Source organism: Dermacentor albipictus, chromosome 5, assembly GCF_038994185.2.
Source record: "Dermacentor albipictus isolate Rhodes 1998 colony chromosome 5, USDA_Dalb.pri_finalv2, whole genome shotgun sequence".
In the NCBI taxonomy this organism is placed as follows: domain Eukaryota; kingdom Metazoa; phylum Arthropoda; class Arachnida; order Ixodida; family Ixodidae; genus Dermacentor; species Dermacentor albipictus.
The window spans coordinates 153,829,403-153,848,731 of NC_091825.1; the positions used below are offsets into that span (position 1 = coordinate 153,829,403).

Genomic DNA, 19,329 nt, shown 5'->3' on the forward strand with positions numbered 1-19,329 from the left:
GCTTGTACCAATCATGACAGCACTGTAGTGACGAAATGCAATTATTTTTGGCTTACCATGGCATGAAATAATCCCTGATCTTCTTCAACATCTTCACTGCTTGGGTGAGCACGCATTTTTTCTTTTTGGCTCAAGGACTCAGAGCAGTTGAGCCTGAAGTGCTGGACTAGGGCAACAGTACACATGACGATGGACCAGGTGGGCGCGGAATCTGAGTTGTCTTCTCTGTTCCCTTCACTCATGAGCTGACTCACAATGTTGGTGATGAAGTCCTCATTCTCAGGCTCTATTGTGACAGTGACAACTTCTTCCATGGACGCAAATTCATGGATCGTTGACCTGTCAACGGTTTCTGGAAATGGGCTACTCGCTCCAAACTTTGTCAAAATTGGTGACAGCTTGGTTGCACTCATCAGGATAACTTTCACTGCATCACCTGGAATGAAAAAACTGGTAAGATGGGAGCAGTTTTGGATTACTTTCTTTGGCCCAGCCACTCAGCATAGAAAGTGCTCCAAGCAAGTCAAACAAGCAATTTTGTATGCTGCAGCGATGTCATAGTTCTTCTCTTTGTGCTCGACTCGATTGGTAATTTTCGTCCTTACGGTGAATGGCAGATTCTGCTGTCATTCACACTGGCCATCACGCAGTAACAAAGCAACGTCTGAAAAAACAGCAGAACAGAATGATGGTGCGAATGTCTACAAGCGATATACATCGAAAAAAAAAAGAAGCAAGAACAACTAGAAATTCTCATTGGCAGTGTGAGTGAGCACTGTGAGGCAGGTGAGGTTCATTGTACAGGGGTACTGGCAGCTTGTCAGGTCGCACCTGGTGAAGCAACACCTGGGTGGAGTCCGGCTCGCGTGGCTGGGTTGAACCACTATTTTTAAAGAGGGTATTGGCCGGCAGCAGTACAGGAAAGCCAACTTCTGGGCTGTTTTGCACTGCTTGAAGTTCAATATATACATATTAGGAGGGGCTGCTACTTTTGTTCCGTGCAACTGTACTTTTTGCTATATATTCTCACTGTAATCTTACAGTGTTCAGAAATCGTTCAGTATAAGGGATGATTCAGTCTAAATGGGTTCTATATACAGTAAGATCTCGATAAACGGAAATCGCTTTAACGGAACACCATCCTTATGCTTGGTTGGTTTTGTATTCATGCAATTGTATTCATCTTTGTCTCTCCTAAATGGAAGTCCTGATAAACAGAACCAATTTCCCTGGTCCATTGAGGTTCCGTTTCAAGAGAGTCCACTGTAGTTGTTTTCTACTGTATGTTGGTGACGCAAAACTAGTGATAGTAGTCCACAGTTGGACAAAAACTGGTCAAACGAGTATGATACTTGGTCGCTATGAAACAATGTCAATACAGTGGAACCCTGATTATACAGCTTTCTCAGAAACGGGAAAAAGTCTAGTAAAATGCGGGTGTCGTAAAACCCAAACAACAAAAATTAAGCCTATAAGAACACTGTTTCGCGCAGCAGATTTACGAGAAACTTCAATGTAACCTACAAGCTAATACTCTGCCGAGCTTTAAAACCCAAATCACCAAAGGAGTAAATACAAAGAGAATACTGCAGTAAAGGTGCCAATCATGCTTTATTAAAACTAGCCTTGCCTCATACACGTTATGATGAACAGCATCCAGCGACTGCTGCCGGCTTGTACAGTTTGGCAGAAAAAACAAAACCTTTATATTTCTCAGGCTTAACGTATCTATTGGGTGGCACGGTGCATTGTCCATGGAAAGCAGTATCTTCCTCACCCAGCACCCTTTTTGTTGTTGAGCTGCTTCAAAAAAATGGTGAAGAGGTGAATTTTTGCCATCGCCGTTGCTGTGATGTTCCGTATAAAGTCCAACGGCGATGACATTGTTGCTGCACGTTGTATGCCGTATGTGCAAGGGAAAGCAAGTAAGGGAAGCTGACGATCATGGCTCGATCTGGTGTGTGTGAAGAAGAAAGCGGAGAGCAAACGTGCTGACTTCTGCACGAAAGGCCATGGGGTATGGCAGGGAGGTAGGTGGGAGGTGGCGTTGTGCTCTAGCAGCAACTGCGCATTTTGCGACCAGGTACAAGGGGAACTGACGGTCGTGGCTCAATCTTGCATGCCATTTGGGGAGGAAAGCAGGGAGGCAGTGCCGGAGGGAGGGGAGGGGGGGGGGGGGGCAGCTTAGACTCCACCAACAAGTGTTTACTTTGCCCAGCCGCACGTGCCGTATCTTGTAAGGGATCTGTAGTCGGCTCATACCTATGTGGGCGCTGTGTTCTGGCCGCTCTTGCCTCTTGCGTTGAAGTGAAGTGACGAAGGTCACTTTGCTCGCTGCTGCTGCCGCACTTGCTCAAACCAGCATTTGGACAGCAAGTGTCCATGCTCATCGAATATGATGTGTTCATGTTGGCTTGTGCATATTGACACCATTCTTGTTGAGTTAGTGAGAGAATGTTTCCAAGTTTATACGGCCAATATCCTTACTTTGTATTGCTGTGTACAGTTGAACCACGATATATCGAGCAGCATGGTGATCACAAAATAGTTCGATATAGCGAGAATTTGACTTATAAAATGGCGTAAAAACGCGTCACAAACTTAAACAAATCAATCAATGAACCAGTCATGGTGCAGTAAATACTCACTTGAAGCTTTGCACAAAGTATTTATTTCTTTGGCTGAAAGTACTCCAGCAGTGTAGCCTTCTTCTTCTTGGAAGTGGCTTAACCGTGGCGCATTAGCCCTTTGAGGGTCGATTTTTTTCGCCAGATGCGACCGCCCAGGGTCAATTTTTTTTATTGCAGATTCCAATTCTTCTTAGAGAGTTATTTCGAAAAAAATTCACCGTAATTTCTCTAGGGTGACCGTAAAGTGAGAAAAAAATATTTTGTGTTGGCATATGTGTAGTCTTCATTCATGAATAACAACAATAAAAAAGGAAATAAACTTGTAAGAATTGAAAATTTTATGCATTTTTTATAGTTCAAGGCTTTGAAAATGTGCACACGAGAATATTTTGCAAGACTCAAATATTTGTGCTCTTACACTAATGTGTACATCCATAGTGTAATCGAACTGCGTAGGTGCGCACACTCAAGAAAACTGTGTGGTTGTGTGCTTGTCAAAAAAGCAAAATGTGTGACAAACTTCCGCTAATCTTCATCTTATCACAAAACAGAGGCAATTAGTTTTCGCGAGTCAAAAAAAAAAAAAAATCAGCGGAAACGCATGCACGGCGGCATCCTTCCTATGCGCACCCCTGTGAGCACTAAACGAGTGAGAAACAAGCGGTCGCCCTTTGAGCGATTAGTAACGAGATAGCCATCAGTTTTGCAAGCGCAAGACGCCGAAACTGCCCGTGGAACAAAACCCAAGCCGCCGCTCGCAGATGTGCGAGCGGTATTATATAGACGCGCGGGAGTGAACTAGGGCTTGAACAAACCATGTAACGAAAACCTAGTGAGGGAGGCACGTGAAAAAAATTCCCTGTATTCTTACATAGTGGCAGCACATGACAGAAAAGAAAAAGTTACGAAATTGGCGCACTTTTTAAATATACAGACGGCGCCGTATATATACGGAATCGACCATTTTGGAGTTTGTTCGCGGCGCCGCATATTGTCGTCATTGACCCTGAAAGGGTTAACATAGTCTAAATAATCCACAAACGATAGGCCGGTGCCTTCTATTGCATTGCAGTAGTAGCGTTGAAGGGCCAAAGCAGCTACAGCCTCAGTTGAAGTCGGGCGCGGGGCAACATCAGCACTTGCGGGATCAAGCTCAGCAGTGTCTTCGTTTGGCCGCTACTTCTGCTGCGATCTCCACATCCGTCCAACGAAGCACTTTGAAACATGCCAGTAACAAAGTATGAAGTGGTGTCTGCCGAGGCATCTATTAGTGAGTGCAGTGAACACACGCTGTTGTGCGTCTTTGTGGATGCAAACTGCCATTCCTCGCGAGGTGCGGCAGTTGGAGAGTGCGGCACCAAGGAGGAGTTGTTATAAAAGGCGTCGTCGCTGCCTACTGCAGTGCCATTAGAAGCGCATGCCTGGGGCCACCTGAAAAGAAGAAAAAGAGGATGGAATAAACGGGGAGGGACTGAGTAATGTCTCCATTGATATCGTACTGAGTACTATGCACAATATAACATAATTGGCGATGAGGGTTTAGCAACCCATATGCTACTGGCCTGCCCTTCATCTGTGCCATCGATTGCTACATATCATAATACTCTATGATGAGTATTTCGGGGCTATAACCACCACCGCTATTCCTGTCGTCACCTGGGCACTCGGTCATCCCTGGGAGCAATGGTTTTAAATGCTCAAGAACTACGTGGTGGCATCGGGCGCCTCTGACCTACCTGCCATGTGTCGGAAGGTGATTCTGCTCAACTGTTTGGGCTTGGAAAGACAATGTATATTCCAGACTCTCACGTTGGAGGACGACCCGAGCTTTTTGGCTTTGGGCGCCACCGGAGGGACGTTGACGAGATGAGTTCGATCATGCTATTGCAACGCTTGAAGGTCACTACAAGAGTTCTGTCAATGTCACAACCGTGCCTCACCGCAATGCGGCGTGCACAAGCCCCAGGTGAGACTGTGGTCGATTACGTCACCGCACTCCAAGGTCTCGTAGGAGCGTGCAATTTTGGTGACTTGGCGGACGATGTGATACGCGACCAGCTCATAGAAAAAACTACTAGCAAATACTTGCGTGAATGTTTTCTACTGGAAGAGTCTCTTAGGCTTTCTCGGGCCCTTACCATTGCGAGACAGCATGATCAAGTGACTAGAGAAGCAAGAGAACTTGCACGATGTGAAGCACAAAGGATTATGTTAAAGACACAAATACTTCAAATACGAGAGAAAAGCACTGTGGCACATGCACATGCTATAAGACGTCAACTGAAGGTTTCCGAGCTTTGAAAGAGCAAGAATGTTATTGTTGTAGTTCTTTGGTACATCTGGCAAATAGCCCTCACTGCAATGCTAAGACACATAAGTGTCGCAGATGTGCAAAGACTGGCCATTTGAAATAGGTGTGCAAGTCTCTCCGAAAGTCTGAAAAAAAAAAAAATTCAGCATGTCGCGGAAAACGACACAGATACAGCTGACACGGATGATCACATGAGTGTTTGTCACATCTTGAGCCATAAGAAGCTAATTTATGCAGTGTTGGAAATTGAAGGAAGTTCTGTGTCGTTCCTGATTGACACTGGGTCATTGTTTTCATTCCTAGCCTAAGAACTTTACCGGCGTCATTTTGCTTCTGTATTTCCTCTGACATCAATATCCGTCCAGCTGCTCAATTATTCTAAGTCAGCAATTCCTATAAAAGGATGTTTTATTGCTACAGTTTCATTTCATGGTGGATACACTTCTTTTCTTCTGTACATTGTGTCTGGAGGAACAGCCATTCTTGGTTTAGATGGTATCGCGGCTCTGGATATGAAGATTCAAGGGTCGCCGCTCAGGTGTCTGCTGATGACACAAGAAACTCGTGTGCTACCTCCTGAATTATGTTCTGAGTTCGAGCACTTGCTTGAAAAGCAGCTAGGAACTGCCAAAGTTTTCACTCACAAGGTCAGAGTTTGCGCGTCTTTTCAACCAGTGGCCAGGAAACTGAGACGACCACCACTCGTCATTCGTGAGCAAGTCTTAGCAGAAGTACAAAACTTAAAAGCTCAGGACATCATTGAGTGTGTCGATTGTTCATAGTGGGTTTTACCAATTGTCGTAGCTAGACAAAAGGATGGCTCATTTCACATGTGCGTGGACCTACAAGAGTCAAACAAAGCTATAGTAGTGGACAGATTTCCCCTCGCACAAACTAAAGAACTTTTGAACAGCTTGGCTGGTGCACAGCAATTCTCCAAGCTAGATTTAGCTTCTGCTTACCATCAGTTATGACTAAGTCCAGAGAGTCGTGATCTTACAACGTTTATAATGCACGACAGACTATTTCGCTGCAAGGGGGGACCTGGTGCATGAGCAGAACTTTATTGTTATTAACTCTGGAGATTTGAAACTTTCAGCTTATATTCAGTTTAGTGAGCTGATTGCAAATATGTAATCAGTTTTTTTCTATGTTTAATGAAAAAAAAGTTATGCAAACTAAATTTAGTATTATAAATTTGGGATGTGACTTGCAAGAAATTTATTGTACTGAGAAACCTAAAATTAACTAGTTATGTTTTTGAGTGTTTGAAGAATGCACATTTTCATATTTCTATCTACATATTAGCCAAAGTTATCAAAATTTGAATTAGCAACTGTGGAACACATTTTTTGTTGTTAATTCTTGCAAGATTTGAAAAAGTTGCATTGCACTAGCATACTGTATTATAGTTTGCTTGCACTCTCTGACTGTTTAGCATTCAGGAAAAAAAATAATCATGCAAATCGAAGAACTAGCAAAGACAGTGCACATCCCAAATCTTCGGGTGTACGAAAATCATGATCTGAGAAAAATGCAAAAAACATTTAGCAATGTGAAAAATTCTTTTTATGTGACAAAATCATAGAATTAACATACAATGAAACAGAACGCTACTGGAGAATAGTCCAAACCATGCTTTTCTTTGCATCTCTTCTTGATGGCTTCCTGGAATGCTGCCCATCGATGCGCGCTTTCTGTCTGCGTTGACCCCACGGCAGCTGTCTTTCTCGGTTGCTCGCCTACTGCCTGTGCAAGTTTGTTGCACGTGCAGCCCACTGAGTATGTGCGAGCTAGACTGGTGGCTTCTGAGGTTGAACCGCATAACAGCTTCTGCCATGGCAGCCTCAACAGCAGACAGTGATTCTTTTCTTTTGGCACCGGGCTCCAAATGATCGAATGCAGCGATTCATTGGCATTTTGTGTCTTCACTCTCTGGCACCTCTGCAAGAGCTTCTTATCAGAGAGGCGCTTGTACACTGGCCGCAGTGCATTGCTTACAGCATATGGCAGATTGTATCTGCTCTGGGGGGGGGCCTCATTCTTTGCAATGGCTGCATTATGTTTGCACCATGAATAAGGGCCATGAGGACAAAAGCTATGGTTGGGCTTCTCATCAGTTGAGGTTACGTGGTAATATGTAGCCCGTACTGCTGTGTGCATCTCATCCACATTTCCCGAGTGTGATTTGAGTGCCCAACCATAATAGCTTGTCATCTTATTTATGAGGTCCCTGTCAGGCAGCCCTTACCACTGATGCGCTCACCATTTTCCCCTTTCTGCTTCTGCACAAGATTCCGCAGCGCCGTTCCCATGCGTTTCTGCACGTGGTTTGTGCAGTCTTCCTTTTCCACGGGTACGAAGCCATAGACTTTTGCTTCATCAGTGGTACTGTATGATCTGCTCTCGCCATCGGAGAGCGTGGTTGTGTACTTCAGACCATGTAGGGAAAGCGAGCGCTGAAATAAAATTAGTGCTGCCTCCACTTCCATCTAGCCTGCCTTGGAAGACATTCTCTTTTGGCATAAGTGCTGCGACTTCCAATCAGAATAATTTGGGGTTTCATGTTTAGGGCCAAGCTCACAGCCAAGGCAGAAATTCGAAAGCACAACATAGTCCAAAACATAACCTGAAAAAAGCTCTATCACTGTGGCCACTCCAATGTGAGATGAATGTCCCCAAGTGTGCCAAGTACCATCAAAAGAAAGTGCAATATTACCTGCATTTCCAAAATTCAGGCTTCGGTATGCATTCTTCACTGAAGTGGTACACTTAGCCATATTCTCAGTGCAGGCACTTGTTGCAGCTGGATTTAGCTTTGATTTCAGATAGTGCTGATAGGTCTTGTTGTGAAGGCCTCTGTGCGAAACTCCGACAGCGGCAAAAATATCGTTAAAAGCATCGTCTGCCCGTTTCCCATGCTCTGTACAGCACGCGCCGCGAGAACGTTAATCTCGAAAGGATTGCAGTTGTCAGTGCCACCAATTCGTTGCGAGCTCCATTTCGTGTCAATTTTGCTGCAGTTGCTGCACAGAACTTTCGGTTTCACGGCAATGCTATACTACCGCGAGTCTCGCTTGATAGTCACCGCTCCGCGGCGCACTCGGCAACCAGCAACTTTCAGTAAACAGCTTACCACGGGGTGTCCGCTGTATGGTCACTGTCTGCCGTCGACATCGCAAGTGGCACCGACATTTTCTGTAGCACAGGCCGAGCGCCAACGCCATCAGCCATCACGATCGCCTCTTCCCATAGTGCTGCACCCAACTCCTCGGTTGCACCGCTGTTCCGCGGCGTCTGCAAGTCTGCCTGTCCGACAAGGTCGTCAGACGTCACTAGTAGTTCCGATGCATCTTTTCGCTGCACCGTGCGCTTTCTTCTACGCTTCCAGAATTTATGCACTGTATGGAATTGCCGTGCACGGTTCGGCATTTCAATTGATTACGTCCATGCTGAGCGATGGTTTAGGCAAAATGGCGTCACCAATGCGCGGTGTTCCCGCGCTCCAGTCAGAAGGTGTTATTTAGTTACGTTATGGTCATGGACCAACAGGATGGCGGGATTGTCTCTCTTGTTCTTGCCTGGTTGCTCCCTCCTAAAGCAACCACGATGCTCGTTTTCGGCGGGAAAGGAGCGGGAAGGACATGCTTTCGAACAAGACCAAAATGGCGGCGCTCCGTTGATCGGTTTCCAGGAGCCCTTTTGACAAAGAGCTCGCTCCTTGTCGTCGACTCTTACTGTGGGCACTTGACCAACAATGTGAAGGCTGCACTCGCCCAAGCGAACACGGACCTCGCTGTCATACCAAGCGGCATGATGGGCCCAGTTGCAGCCACTTGATGTCTGCATCAACAAACCTTTCAAGGATCGTCTGCGGAAATATTACACGGACTGGTTGACTGACGAAAACCACATGCTAACGGCAACAGGCTGCATCAAACCTGCATCGCTATAGCAGCTGGCGGGCTGGGTAGCTTCAGCGTGGGACGACATCCCAGGTAGTTTGATCGTGCGTGCCTTTAAAAAGTGCAGCATATCTATTGCGCTTGACGATACCGAAGATAGTGCACTGTCTGAAGGTGACAGTGATAAGGAACACAGCGACGAGTGTAGCAGTGACGACAATGTTAAATGAGCTCTGCATGTTCAGATTCAATATATGCTATTTGCATTTTGTTAACCCTGTCCTCGCTTTTTTTGTTCGGCCTACATTCGTGGTAATATATTTTTTTTGTTGTTGGCTTCGGATTTTAGCGGGTTGGCTTAGAATCGGGGTCGGCCTAGATTCGAGTAAATACGGTATTTGTAATATATATATACAACATGATTCAGATTAGATAATATGGCTGACCACCAACAGCATGCAGCAGCCAGTATCTCCTATCTTCTTCCTATCTCTTCTTTCATTCTTCCATAACAATATCGCTGTGTACCTCATGCGACTACTGGTGTTGCACCCGCTGTTCTTTTTCATGGACGCCAACCTCTAACCAGACTTGACATTGTTGGATTGTCTGAACACTTTCTATATAACCTGGAAAATCGCATGCATTCTTAATTTTTTTTTTTCGAATGGGGTCGGACGTAAAATGATTATATCAAATTCCGCCACGCTGAGACCACGTGCACTCTGTTAACAAGCGGTGAGCTTTCCCACAACACCCTCGAAGATAGCGGTGGCGTAATGGGCGTTCCTGACTCTGTGCACTACATCTGCACACATCGATCGCGCCGAGGGTGCCATTTGAGTGTAGTGGCGTACACACGCGTTGTGGCTTGGCTAGTTCGACAAAGTCAACGACGCACTGCATTTGCAGCACTGACTCCATGTTGGTGCCACGCTCTGTGCCTGCCACGCCTCGCGAGAACTGGCAGTTTGCATTCGTACACTCTAGTTTGCATCCACAAAGACGTGACAACGCGCGCTCGCTGGGCTCAATCATACATGCCTTGGCAGACGCCACTTAATACTATGTTATTGATAGTGTTTCAAGATGCTTTGATTGACGGACGTGGAGATTGCAGCAGAAGTATCAACCAAACGAAGACGCTGCCGAGGTTGATCTCGCAAGCGCTGATGTTGGCCCGCTCCCAACTTCAACTGGTGCTATAGTTGCTTTGGCCCTTCTAGGCTGCTACTGCGGTGCAATAGAAGGCACTGGCCTATCGCTTGTGGATCGTTTAGACTATATTGAGGACTCCGTGTTTCAGCACGCAGCTGCCAATAAGAAGCAGGCTACACTGCTGCAGTAGTTTCAGCCAAATAAATAAATACTTATGTGAAGCTCCAAGTGAGTACCTACTGCGCCACGATTAGGGTGTGATCGGGGATAATTGTTCGGAGTGCGCGCAATCGCCGTAGGTCGCACCGACTTCGTGTGGCGGATGAAGTTGACGCGACCTAGGCTAATTCGGCGTGGCCTAGGCTAATTGCATGCCGCATAATCGACTGCGCGCTCCGAACAATGATCCCCATCGCACCCTTGGTTCATTGATTGATTTGCAGAAGTTTTTGACACGTCTTTTACGTGATTTTATATATCAAATTATGGCTATATCGACCTATTTTGTGATCACTGTGCTGTTCAATATATCGAGGTTCGACTGTACTATGGATAATGCACTAGCAATAATGCAAAATCAGAATTGCGTACTGCATGTAAGCATTGCAGCATAAACTTGGCGAAGTTTCCTTGTTCTCTATTGCAAGAACTTAATGTTACCAATGGTCAGCTATTACAACATTTCTGGTAATATCACACTGTCAATAGCAAACTATCGCAATGCTATCAATAGTACTACTATCGGTACACGATGATGCATGAATACTATCGATAGTCAATTTACCAGTAGTTTTGCACCATTACTGCATGTACAACCCATATTCATTGTTATGAGACAAGCTGTAGTGTGGAAAGGCAAGTGATACGCAGTGTGTGATATATTGGGCAGTTGTCCTTAATTGGAACAGCAGGCCAGCACCCCCAAGGGAACTTCGTGCTGAAGGGCATGCCTATGCTGCTCCATTTCCTAAGGTCTACTGGCCTACGAGATAAACGTTACTGTACTTTACTGTAACCTAACCATAAACTCTACTGTATTGTACCTACAAGATAAAGCTCAATTTCGTTTCTCTTCAAAACACTATGCTAGTTTAAGACACTAAAGCACTACGCAATAGGAAAACAACAAAATGTGCCTCGGGCCCCCAAAGCCTCACAAGCTTGATGCATGTCTCGTGCCTTGTGTGCAACGATTCATACAGTGCTTCGCATGACATAGATGTCAACTACAGTAAGTTGGTTAGTACGTTTGTCTCGTGCTTTTTTTCCAAGAACGTATGAACGATGTTCTGCTGTAGTTGTTCATAAGCATAATGAGTGTTATTTAAAACTTAATGAGGAAATAATGAGCTTCACGGATCAGGAACGTCCAAGTACAAATAAATAAATTCTGCAGTGCCTGTGTATAGCGATGTTGTTCTTACGATGGAGGAGAATATTAGAGGGTTCAGCATGTATATTTGGGTCTACAAATGTGCGGAAATTTGAGATCTCTTCTAACAGTAGTAGAAGGTTGGATGAGAAGTCATTATACAGTCGACTCCCGATAATTCGAAGCCGCTTAATTGGAATTTTCGGTTAATTAGAAGCGAAGTGCTGGTCCCGTCAGTTTTGCATGTAATCCTATAGAAGAAATCGCTCGATAATTTGAAGTCCTGATCCAGTAATATTGTTTAATTGGAAGTTAATTTTCAGCCGGGATCCTCGAGGTGACCATCATTCTTTGGTAGAATGTACAATTTTTCAAGTGTTGCAACAGTTCCGTGCTCCGCGTCGGTGTCACCGCCACCGCAACCACCCGCAACGTCATCCTTCTTGGAGTGGTGCGATTATTCATTGTTACAGCTGCCGTGGCCTCCGCGATCAACTCTGGCAGGAGGCGAAGCGGCCCCCGCCGGAGGTTACGCGCGGCTTCCGCGCGTGGCCGGAGCTGATCACGGAGGCCACACGGGTGCCATACGTGCACGCAGCGCCGCATACTGGCAGTGGCGAGATTGTGTGAGATTAGCCTTGCAGCGTGCGCAGCATGCGCAGCGTGTGTCGAGGCGTGTGTTGGTCGAGCGCCTTTGTGCAGGTAGCTCGTAGGCTAGGTTGTTCCACGGGTGATTCGGAATTGACTGTACCTAGTCGCGCAGTTTATAGCCATGGCAAACCGTGGCTCTTATCGCACGCTCGACCTGGCAATGAAAGTCGAGGTTTTAAAGGAAGTTGAGAAGGGAGGTGCCGCCTAACAAGACATAGCGCGGAAGTACGGGATCAAGCCGAACACGCTCTCAAACTACATCAAAAACAAGCGCACAATAATGGATGCATTTGAGAACGACAAGTTCAAGACTTCTCGGAAGCGAATGCGCACCGGCGCTTACCCAGAGTTGGAGAAGGCTTTGCTGGTTTGGATTAGGGAGGCCAGGACCAACAAACTTCCTCTCAGCGGAGACATCGTTGCGATGAAAGCCTGAACGCTTGCAGCAATGTTGGGGATCGATGACTTCGTTTCGTCAGATGGATGGCTGACGCGCTTTAAAGATCGCCATGACCTGGTTTTCAAGAGCGTGTGTGGTGAAAAGGCGTCCGGTAAACAGGAAACATGCGCCACGTGGAAGGACGGAAAGCTGCGTGAATATCTTGCCGAATACAGACCGGAAGACATCTTCAATGCAGATGAGACTGCACTCTTCTATCGGCTTCTACCAGAGAAGACCCTGACATTCAAGGACGACGACTGTGCTGGGGGCAAACGCAGCAAGGAGAGAGTGTTGGTGCTGATCGCGGCAAACATGACTGGCACGGAACGATGTCGGTTACTTGTGATTGGGAAAGCCGCGAAGCCGAGAAGTTTTAAAGGCGTGAAGACGCTGCCTGTAGACTATGAGGCGAACAAAAAAGCGTGGATGACGGCCGAAATCTTCAAAAGCTGGATAAGCAAATTGGACCGCAAGTTTGCTGCTTCGAACTGCGCGGTGTTGTTCCTTGTCGATCACTGCAGTGCTCACGTGAATGTGCCAGCCTCGAGTGCAATACGCCTCGCATTTTTGCCTGCAAACACGTCTGTTTTGCAGCCAATGGACCAAGGCATCATCAAGAATGTTAAAGTCCTGCACAGGCGAGCGCATGAGCACTCCTCCTCGAGCGCATGATTTTGTGTATGGATAGCTCCACAAATACGAGGTGAGCCTGCTTAGTGCCATCCACATGTTGGCGCGAGCATGGGATCGTGTGAAGCAAGAAACAATCGCAAACTGCTTCAGGGCTTGCGGTTTTGTGGCAGCTTCTTCGGAGGATGCCTCTGAAATTTCAGCGGAGGAAGCGTCAAAAAGCGAGCTTGACGGCACTGATTTTGGTGATGCTCTCGGGGGCGTCAATTTTGAAGATTACGTCGCCGTAGACAAGGCGGTCGAAACGTGCGGTGCGCTGACGGATAGCGAAATTGTAGAGATTATTCGGCCCCAGGAAGCGACCCAGGAAAGCGACGATGATGTTGAAGGCGAGCCGCAACCTAAGGCTGCCGATGTAGCTGTGGGCCTTGCTCTCGCGGAGCGCTTCTTTGCCGCTGAAGGTCACGCGGAAGAAGCGTTCCGCCACATCTACAGCCTGCAGAACTTGCTTTCAGCAGCGCGATTTGGCAAGAAGAAGCAAAGCAAGATGACCGACTATTTTTCTTAGAGAAGATACTCGATTTCGTCAGAAATAAAGTGCTGTTTTTTTGTGTTTTGTGCTTAATTGGAAGTTCGTTTAATTTGAAGTTTTTTGCGGTCCCCGTGAACTTCGTATTAATGCGAGTCGACTGTATTGGCCTTTGCTTATTTCTTAATCGTATCCTTTTTTGAGTTCCACATGCCGCACCTACTTTTGCATGCACTGAGCTTATCTCTCAAAATCACAAATGTTCACAAAACCGATGACGTTTAAAATATATTTGCTGTATTCTAAGATAGATACTACATCAATGGTTCTATAATAGGGGTCCGCAAAAGCATGCTTGCGGTAGTGTCAAGTGCGATGCACGCTATAACAATTAAATCTGGCTACGGGGTGTCTGAGCCAAAAGGAAAAAGAACACAAAATTTGCACTGTGGGCGTTGCACACAGGCGGGTGTGCCACAGGCACACGGCACCACACTGCGGAGGCTTTAATTTCTTTTTTTTTTCCAAGGATAATGGATTGCTTTGGTGCAGACACCCAGTAGCCAGATTTAATTGTTATAGCAAATGGTGCAGCATGTGATCACTGTAGTAGTAAGCAGTTTATTTTATCATAGAACACACACAAAAATTCACATTGTAGCGGCTACTCATTGCTTTAAATTCAGTATTGTTATAAGTGAGTTTGACAGTACTCGCTTTATTTGCTGCAGTATCTTACATGATGTGCTGCTTGTGCAATCGATAAACATTGTCAATTTCACATCGTAAATACAATTAATTTCCATTAATTTGACCCGAATGGGGCCGATGAAATGGATGAAATGGTTCAGTGGGTCGAATTAAACAAGTAGGAAAAATGGTAAATCACACTGCTTATTCATTTGGCAATATTTTTCGGATTCCAACATGCCTCTGAATCAAAAGCGCACCAAATTTCTGTGTGTCCAAAGCAGAAAACTAGCGTATAAATGCGATTAAAGCACCTAAACAAAGTAGAACTCTCATCCAATTTTCTAGCAAAAAAAAGGGGGGGGGGGGGAAGGTCAATGGTCTAATAAGTGTTGCATAATGTTGTTGCAATGGTCTAATAAGTAAGGTTCGCCATATGGTTTTCAAATTGACCTTTGCCGCAGTACTGCCTTGTGATGCGGCAAAGCATGCTAATGTGGGTATGTGACTGAAATTTTTTTAGTATTAAAAAAAAAAAATGTGGGTTACAGTCGGGTAAATACCATAATCGGACGTTGTGAGCAACTGTTATTGCTTGAAATCTTCTTTATGGCAGGCTAGAAATAGGCGTTTTCGATGGCAGGTTTTTAAAAATGTGTTGAGCGCATTCACTGTCGCTTAAGCTCTGTTGAGACAGATGCTGCCAGTAAAAGGTCCATTAGTGGGGTCACCATATGGGTCAGGCATGTCCATGCCGGCTGGTCAAGTTCGAATGACTCGGCAAAGGTCAATTTTAGGGTTAAAATAATAAAAGATTGGACCCTTAGAAACGTATGGACACTGGCTGGGACCTTCAGAATCCACCGAAATATCGAAATAACTGCAGTCGAATTAAATGTAGTCTGCTGTACTTCCCGTTTTTGTCATTGCATCCTACTCAAACTGCCACTCTTGCATGTTGACAAGCATAAGTATTGTGGTCATTGCAGTAAACTGTCGTCATCATCCGCAGCAGCCTATTTTATGTCCACTGCAGGATGGAGACCTCTCTCTGCAATCTCCAATTATTCCTGTCCTGCACCAACCGATTCCAACTTGTGCCTGCGAATTTCCTAATTTCATCACTCCAGCTAGTTTTCTGCCGTCCTCGACTGTGCTTTCCTTCTCTTGGCACCCTTTGTATAACTGTCATTTGGCAGAAAACGCAGCTTTTTTTACCATGTCTAGTCATGAACTAGCTTGCATGTGCACCCTGCTACAACAGTACTCCTAGTTACATTTTTAACAAACTGCGCAAGCGTTAAAGTGCTCCTCACCAAGCTTTATTGTAAATTTTGGTTTATATTGGAAGTTGCAAAGCTTCATCTAAGGAGCACTTTACCAGAAGAATTTTTAAAATGGTTTGTTATTGGAGGAGTTATAAGAAATTAAAATGACATATTGTCATGCTGCCAGGAGGCAAGCCTCACTGCCAACATGGGCACTCTCTCCCTTTGCCCTAACTAGCAGCCGCAAGCGACAATCCTCCCCTGCTTTTTCCCATACCGAAGCTGAGGGATGAAGTCACATTTGTGTCGCAAGCCCTGCCTTCTTTGTTTTTTCTTCTCTTCCTTTTGTGTTGCATGACATAGTTGCTGTAGTGGTATTGTGTGTTCTACATTGGATAATTTACTGAAGTCACATATCATGATTGGTGACATCTCAAGCTATGTGTCTGAAGTAGAGGTGTTGAGGGGTGTGAGCTTGATTCTCTGGCAGTCAGTGGCACTGCCTTGAGTAGAAGGGTGCATAGGCTTTTATTTCATATTTCAGCTGTTTCCATGCCATACAGCAGTTTCATACTTTGCTGACACGATTGTCAGTGTGTGATCTACACACCGTACTTGTCTGTTTGTAAAGCCCAAATCTAGTGAAGGCCCCTTTAAGTGTCACTAGAGAAATATCTTCGAAAATCGTGTAGAGTAGGATGAAGGAAACACAGATACTAAAAATTTTGTAATGTGCAAATAATTTAAATAATACATGAATTTTAGACTGATGTTCCTGATATAAAGGGGGTAAATGTTTGGAACTATAGACTGGATACCTTTCTTTGGGGTTTGGATTGAGCAATCACAGTGTACTAGTCTCAGGAATAAAACACGTCAATTTAAGCTGAACTAATATTCAACTTTTATTCCCACAGTTTGTATTACGTTGGTGCAGTTTTGACTCTTATGTCTAGATCGGAGTTTATGCCACTGTTTAGCGACCAGATGCATAGTAGCATGACAGCGAGTAATTGTGCTTATGGGCTGTTCTGCTTCAAAATTTCCCATTTGCGTTTCATTCCATTAGTATAATACATTACATGCAACTCTCTTGTAAAAATTTATGTTCTTGGCTGTTGTATTTTGGGACATTTTGAGGTGGAGAAGCTGCTTCCGTTAAGGGTAGAAAACTTGTGCCACAATTTGAAGATTGCTTATCTTGCTTTCTTTTTGCAGGAGTATCTTGGCAGCTATGGCGCTGAAGCTGGCACAGGCCGGCTGATCTACAGGGATGGCATACTTGTAGAGGCCATGCGCCAGGGCCATTGGATCATCCTGGATGAGCTGAACCTTGCATGCTCAGAAATTCTTGAGGCTCTGAACAGGGTTAGTGCATGGTGGGAATCTTTCCCCTTAGCCCCTAGTTATTGAAGGCCTTTGACATCGCATAATTGTGTGCTTATGCAAAATGTTTGTTTACCATGTTGAGAGATGAACTGGCTTGCATGTGCACCCTGCAGTATTCAACACTCGTGCTTACATTGTTAACGAACTTGACAAGTATTGAAGTGCCCCTCACCGAGCTGCATTGTAAATTGTGGTTATACATTCGAAGTTGCAAAATGCCATCTATGGAGCACTTTTGATTTGAGCACTTTATAATTGATTAAACAAACTGGAGATTTTGCAACTTAAAGGGACTGACAACTGACCAGAATATGTGTTGAAACATTTATGGAAATGAAAGGACTATGATTCATAGTGATAGAATCCAGCTAGCTGTTTACGATTTAAGTAGGAATTATAATTTTAAATTGGCAAAGAAAGTCTCAAAAAAGCAGTAAGTGGCGAGGCCTGGTAGTGGAATCTTTGTACTTCGAATATATTCTATGGTATTACTGTAGGTAAGTCGACTGTTATTAAGTGCAGCATAATTATTGCCTAATATTGCAGTTGGTGTTTATTAGACACTCATGCTTTGTTCTATGCTTTGGAAATCAAAAGCACATGCATGGCTACAGCAACATGCTGAATTGCATATCACATGGAAAAGCGCCATTTCATTTTCGATCCTATTGGTTTTCATTTTGACTTGTTAAATACCAAAGCAGTTGGACAGGAAACCATGAAAACACATAGCTATTGCCGCAGAAGTACTTTAACACTTTGGAAAGCATGAATCACAGGAAAATCAACTTGATAAGCAAAATAATACTTTCTTACAACTATGGCCACACCTGTCATCTGGCTCTCACTAATGCCGGCATATAATTGCTATAACGCTCACCTATCACTGTTTTCAGCATGCTTCCAGTGAATGACTGCCTCCTCACTGCAGATAGAAAAATTCACATAAAAAAATTTTCCACAGCGTTTTCTGCATTAACACTTCATGATTAGACCGTCTGACCAGTAAGCTTTCCATTGCACTAAAAAAAAAAAGGCACATTGTTAATTGGTTGTCAGTCCCTTTAGTGGAAAAGCCTGTCAAGTAAATCAGTGTGAATGTTGATATTATAGACTAATTGTATGTGTGTCATGCATGAGACAAAAATGTAAAATGTTGACCTGTCAGCGTGCATGTGCCTGCCACCTATGATATCCCCAATAGCGGCCCCTTTAGTGGCAGCGTCTGTCTTGGCGAAACTTAGGGGACTGTGAATGCTTTGAGCACATGTCATCTCTCGTCCTAGGAAAATTTTTGAGCAGTAAACGTAGATCACAATTTTTGATTAGGGCATTTACCCGATTGGATTGTGTGCCTGTTTTAAACTAATATTGGGCTAAAAACTGTCGGTGCGGTGCATACGGACAAAAAACCTAAACCAAAAGTGCTTTTGCACCGTTCGTGTGTTTTTCCTCATAACACAGGTGTATTGCGGCAAAGTTAGCTTAAAACCGTGTGGCGAAGCTAACTCTAGGAAACCATCCACCATTGTCCAATTATCCTCTCTGCTAAATATTCATGTGCGCGTTGCCTGTTTCCTGTGTTTAAAAGCTTTAATGTAATTTTTACGTTAGTTTATGACTTAGAACACATAGAAATTGCGCACGCATTTGATTTGGGGGTGTGTTAGAATTGGGTAAGTGCTGCCATGTAGCAGTTTGTTTTGACGTTTTTCTGCATCTTGGACTGTACCCACATATATACACAGTCTCCAATCATAGTACGAAGTGAGCTGTCTTAATTAGTGTCACTGAGATGTCTAATCAGAATAAAAGCATTGGTACGGCACTATGTTCTGTTTAAGCTTCCTCATGTCATTGCAGTAGTCTAGCTTTTTAATTTCTGCATTCTTTTACTTATGTATTCTTGTTAACCTCCCACATGCTTTCACTTAGGCAGTTGCTTCATGGTTTGCTGCTCATTAACCTCCTTGTATCTTTAACATCTAGTTAACAAGTTCTAATGCATTAAATTTTGGTCTCATTCTTCAAAAAAACAATTACAGTTAGACCTTGATATAATGAACTTCAATATAACGAAATTATTGATATAACAAAGTATCTAACTTTTCGTAACCTCTTGTCCATAGAACACCATGTAATTAGAACCTCAATATAACAAAGTGTGTCTGTGTGCGATTTCAATATAGCGAAATTTCGCTATATTGAACAGCAAAGGAATGCCAAGACAATAAATGGCAACGTCTGAGGATACAGCTGGCCAAATGATTGAATTACAAGCGACTGCATGCAAACAAACCTTTCAAATCGTGTCTGGTGCGACAAGAGCGACCGCGGAAGTAAACCTGCATCAC

The 19,329-nt window shown here is 44.5% G+C and overlaps 1 protein-coding gene across 4 annotated transcripts in view; it reads left to right on the forward strand.

Annotated features, from left to right (window-relative positions):
* LOC135902333 (midasin) overlaps nt 1-19,329 on the forward strand; it is a 369,755-nt gene that overhangs the window by 66,861 nt on the left and 283,565 nt on the right. For all 4 annotated transcript variants that reach the window (XM_065432311.1, XM_065432313.1, XM_065432314.1 and 1 more), the window contains exon 17: nt 16,805-16,954. In XM_065432311.1, coding sequence (XP_065288383.1) covers nt 16,805-16,954 — 150 coding nt within the window. The remainder of the gene's footprint in view (nt 1-16,804; nt 16,955-19,329) is intronic.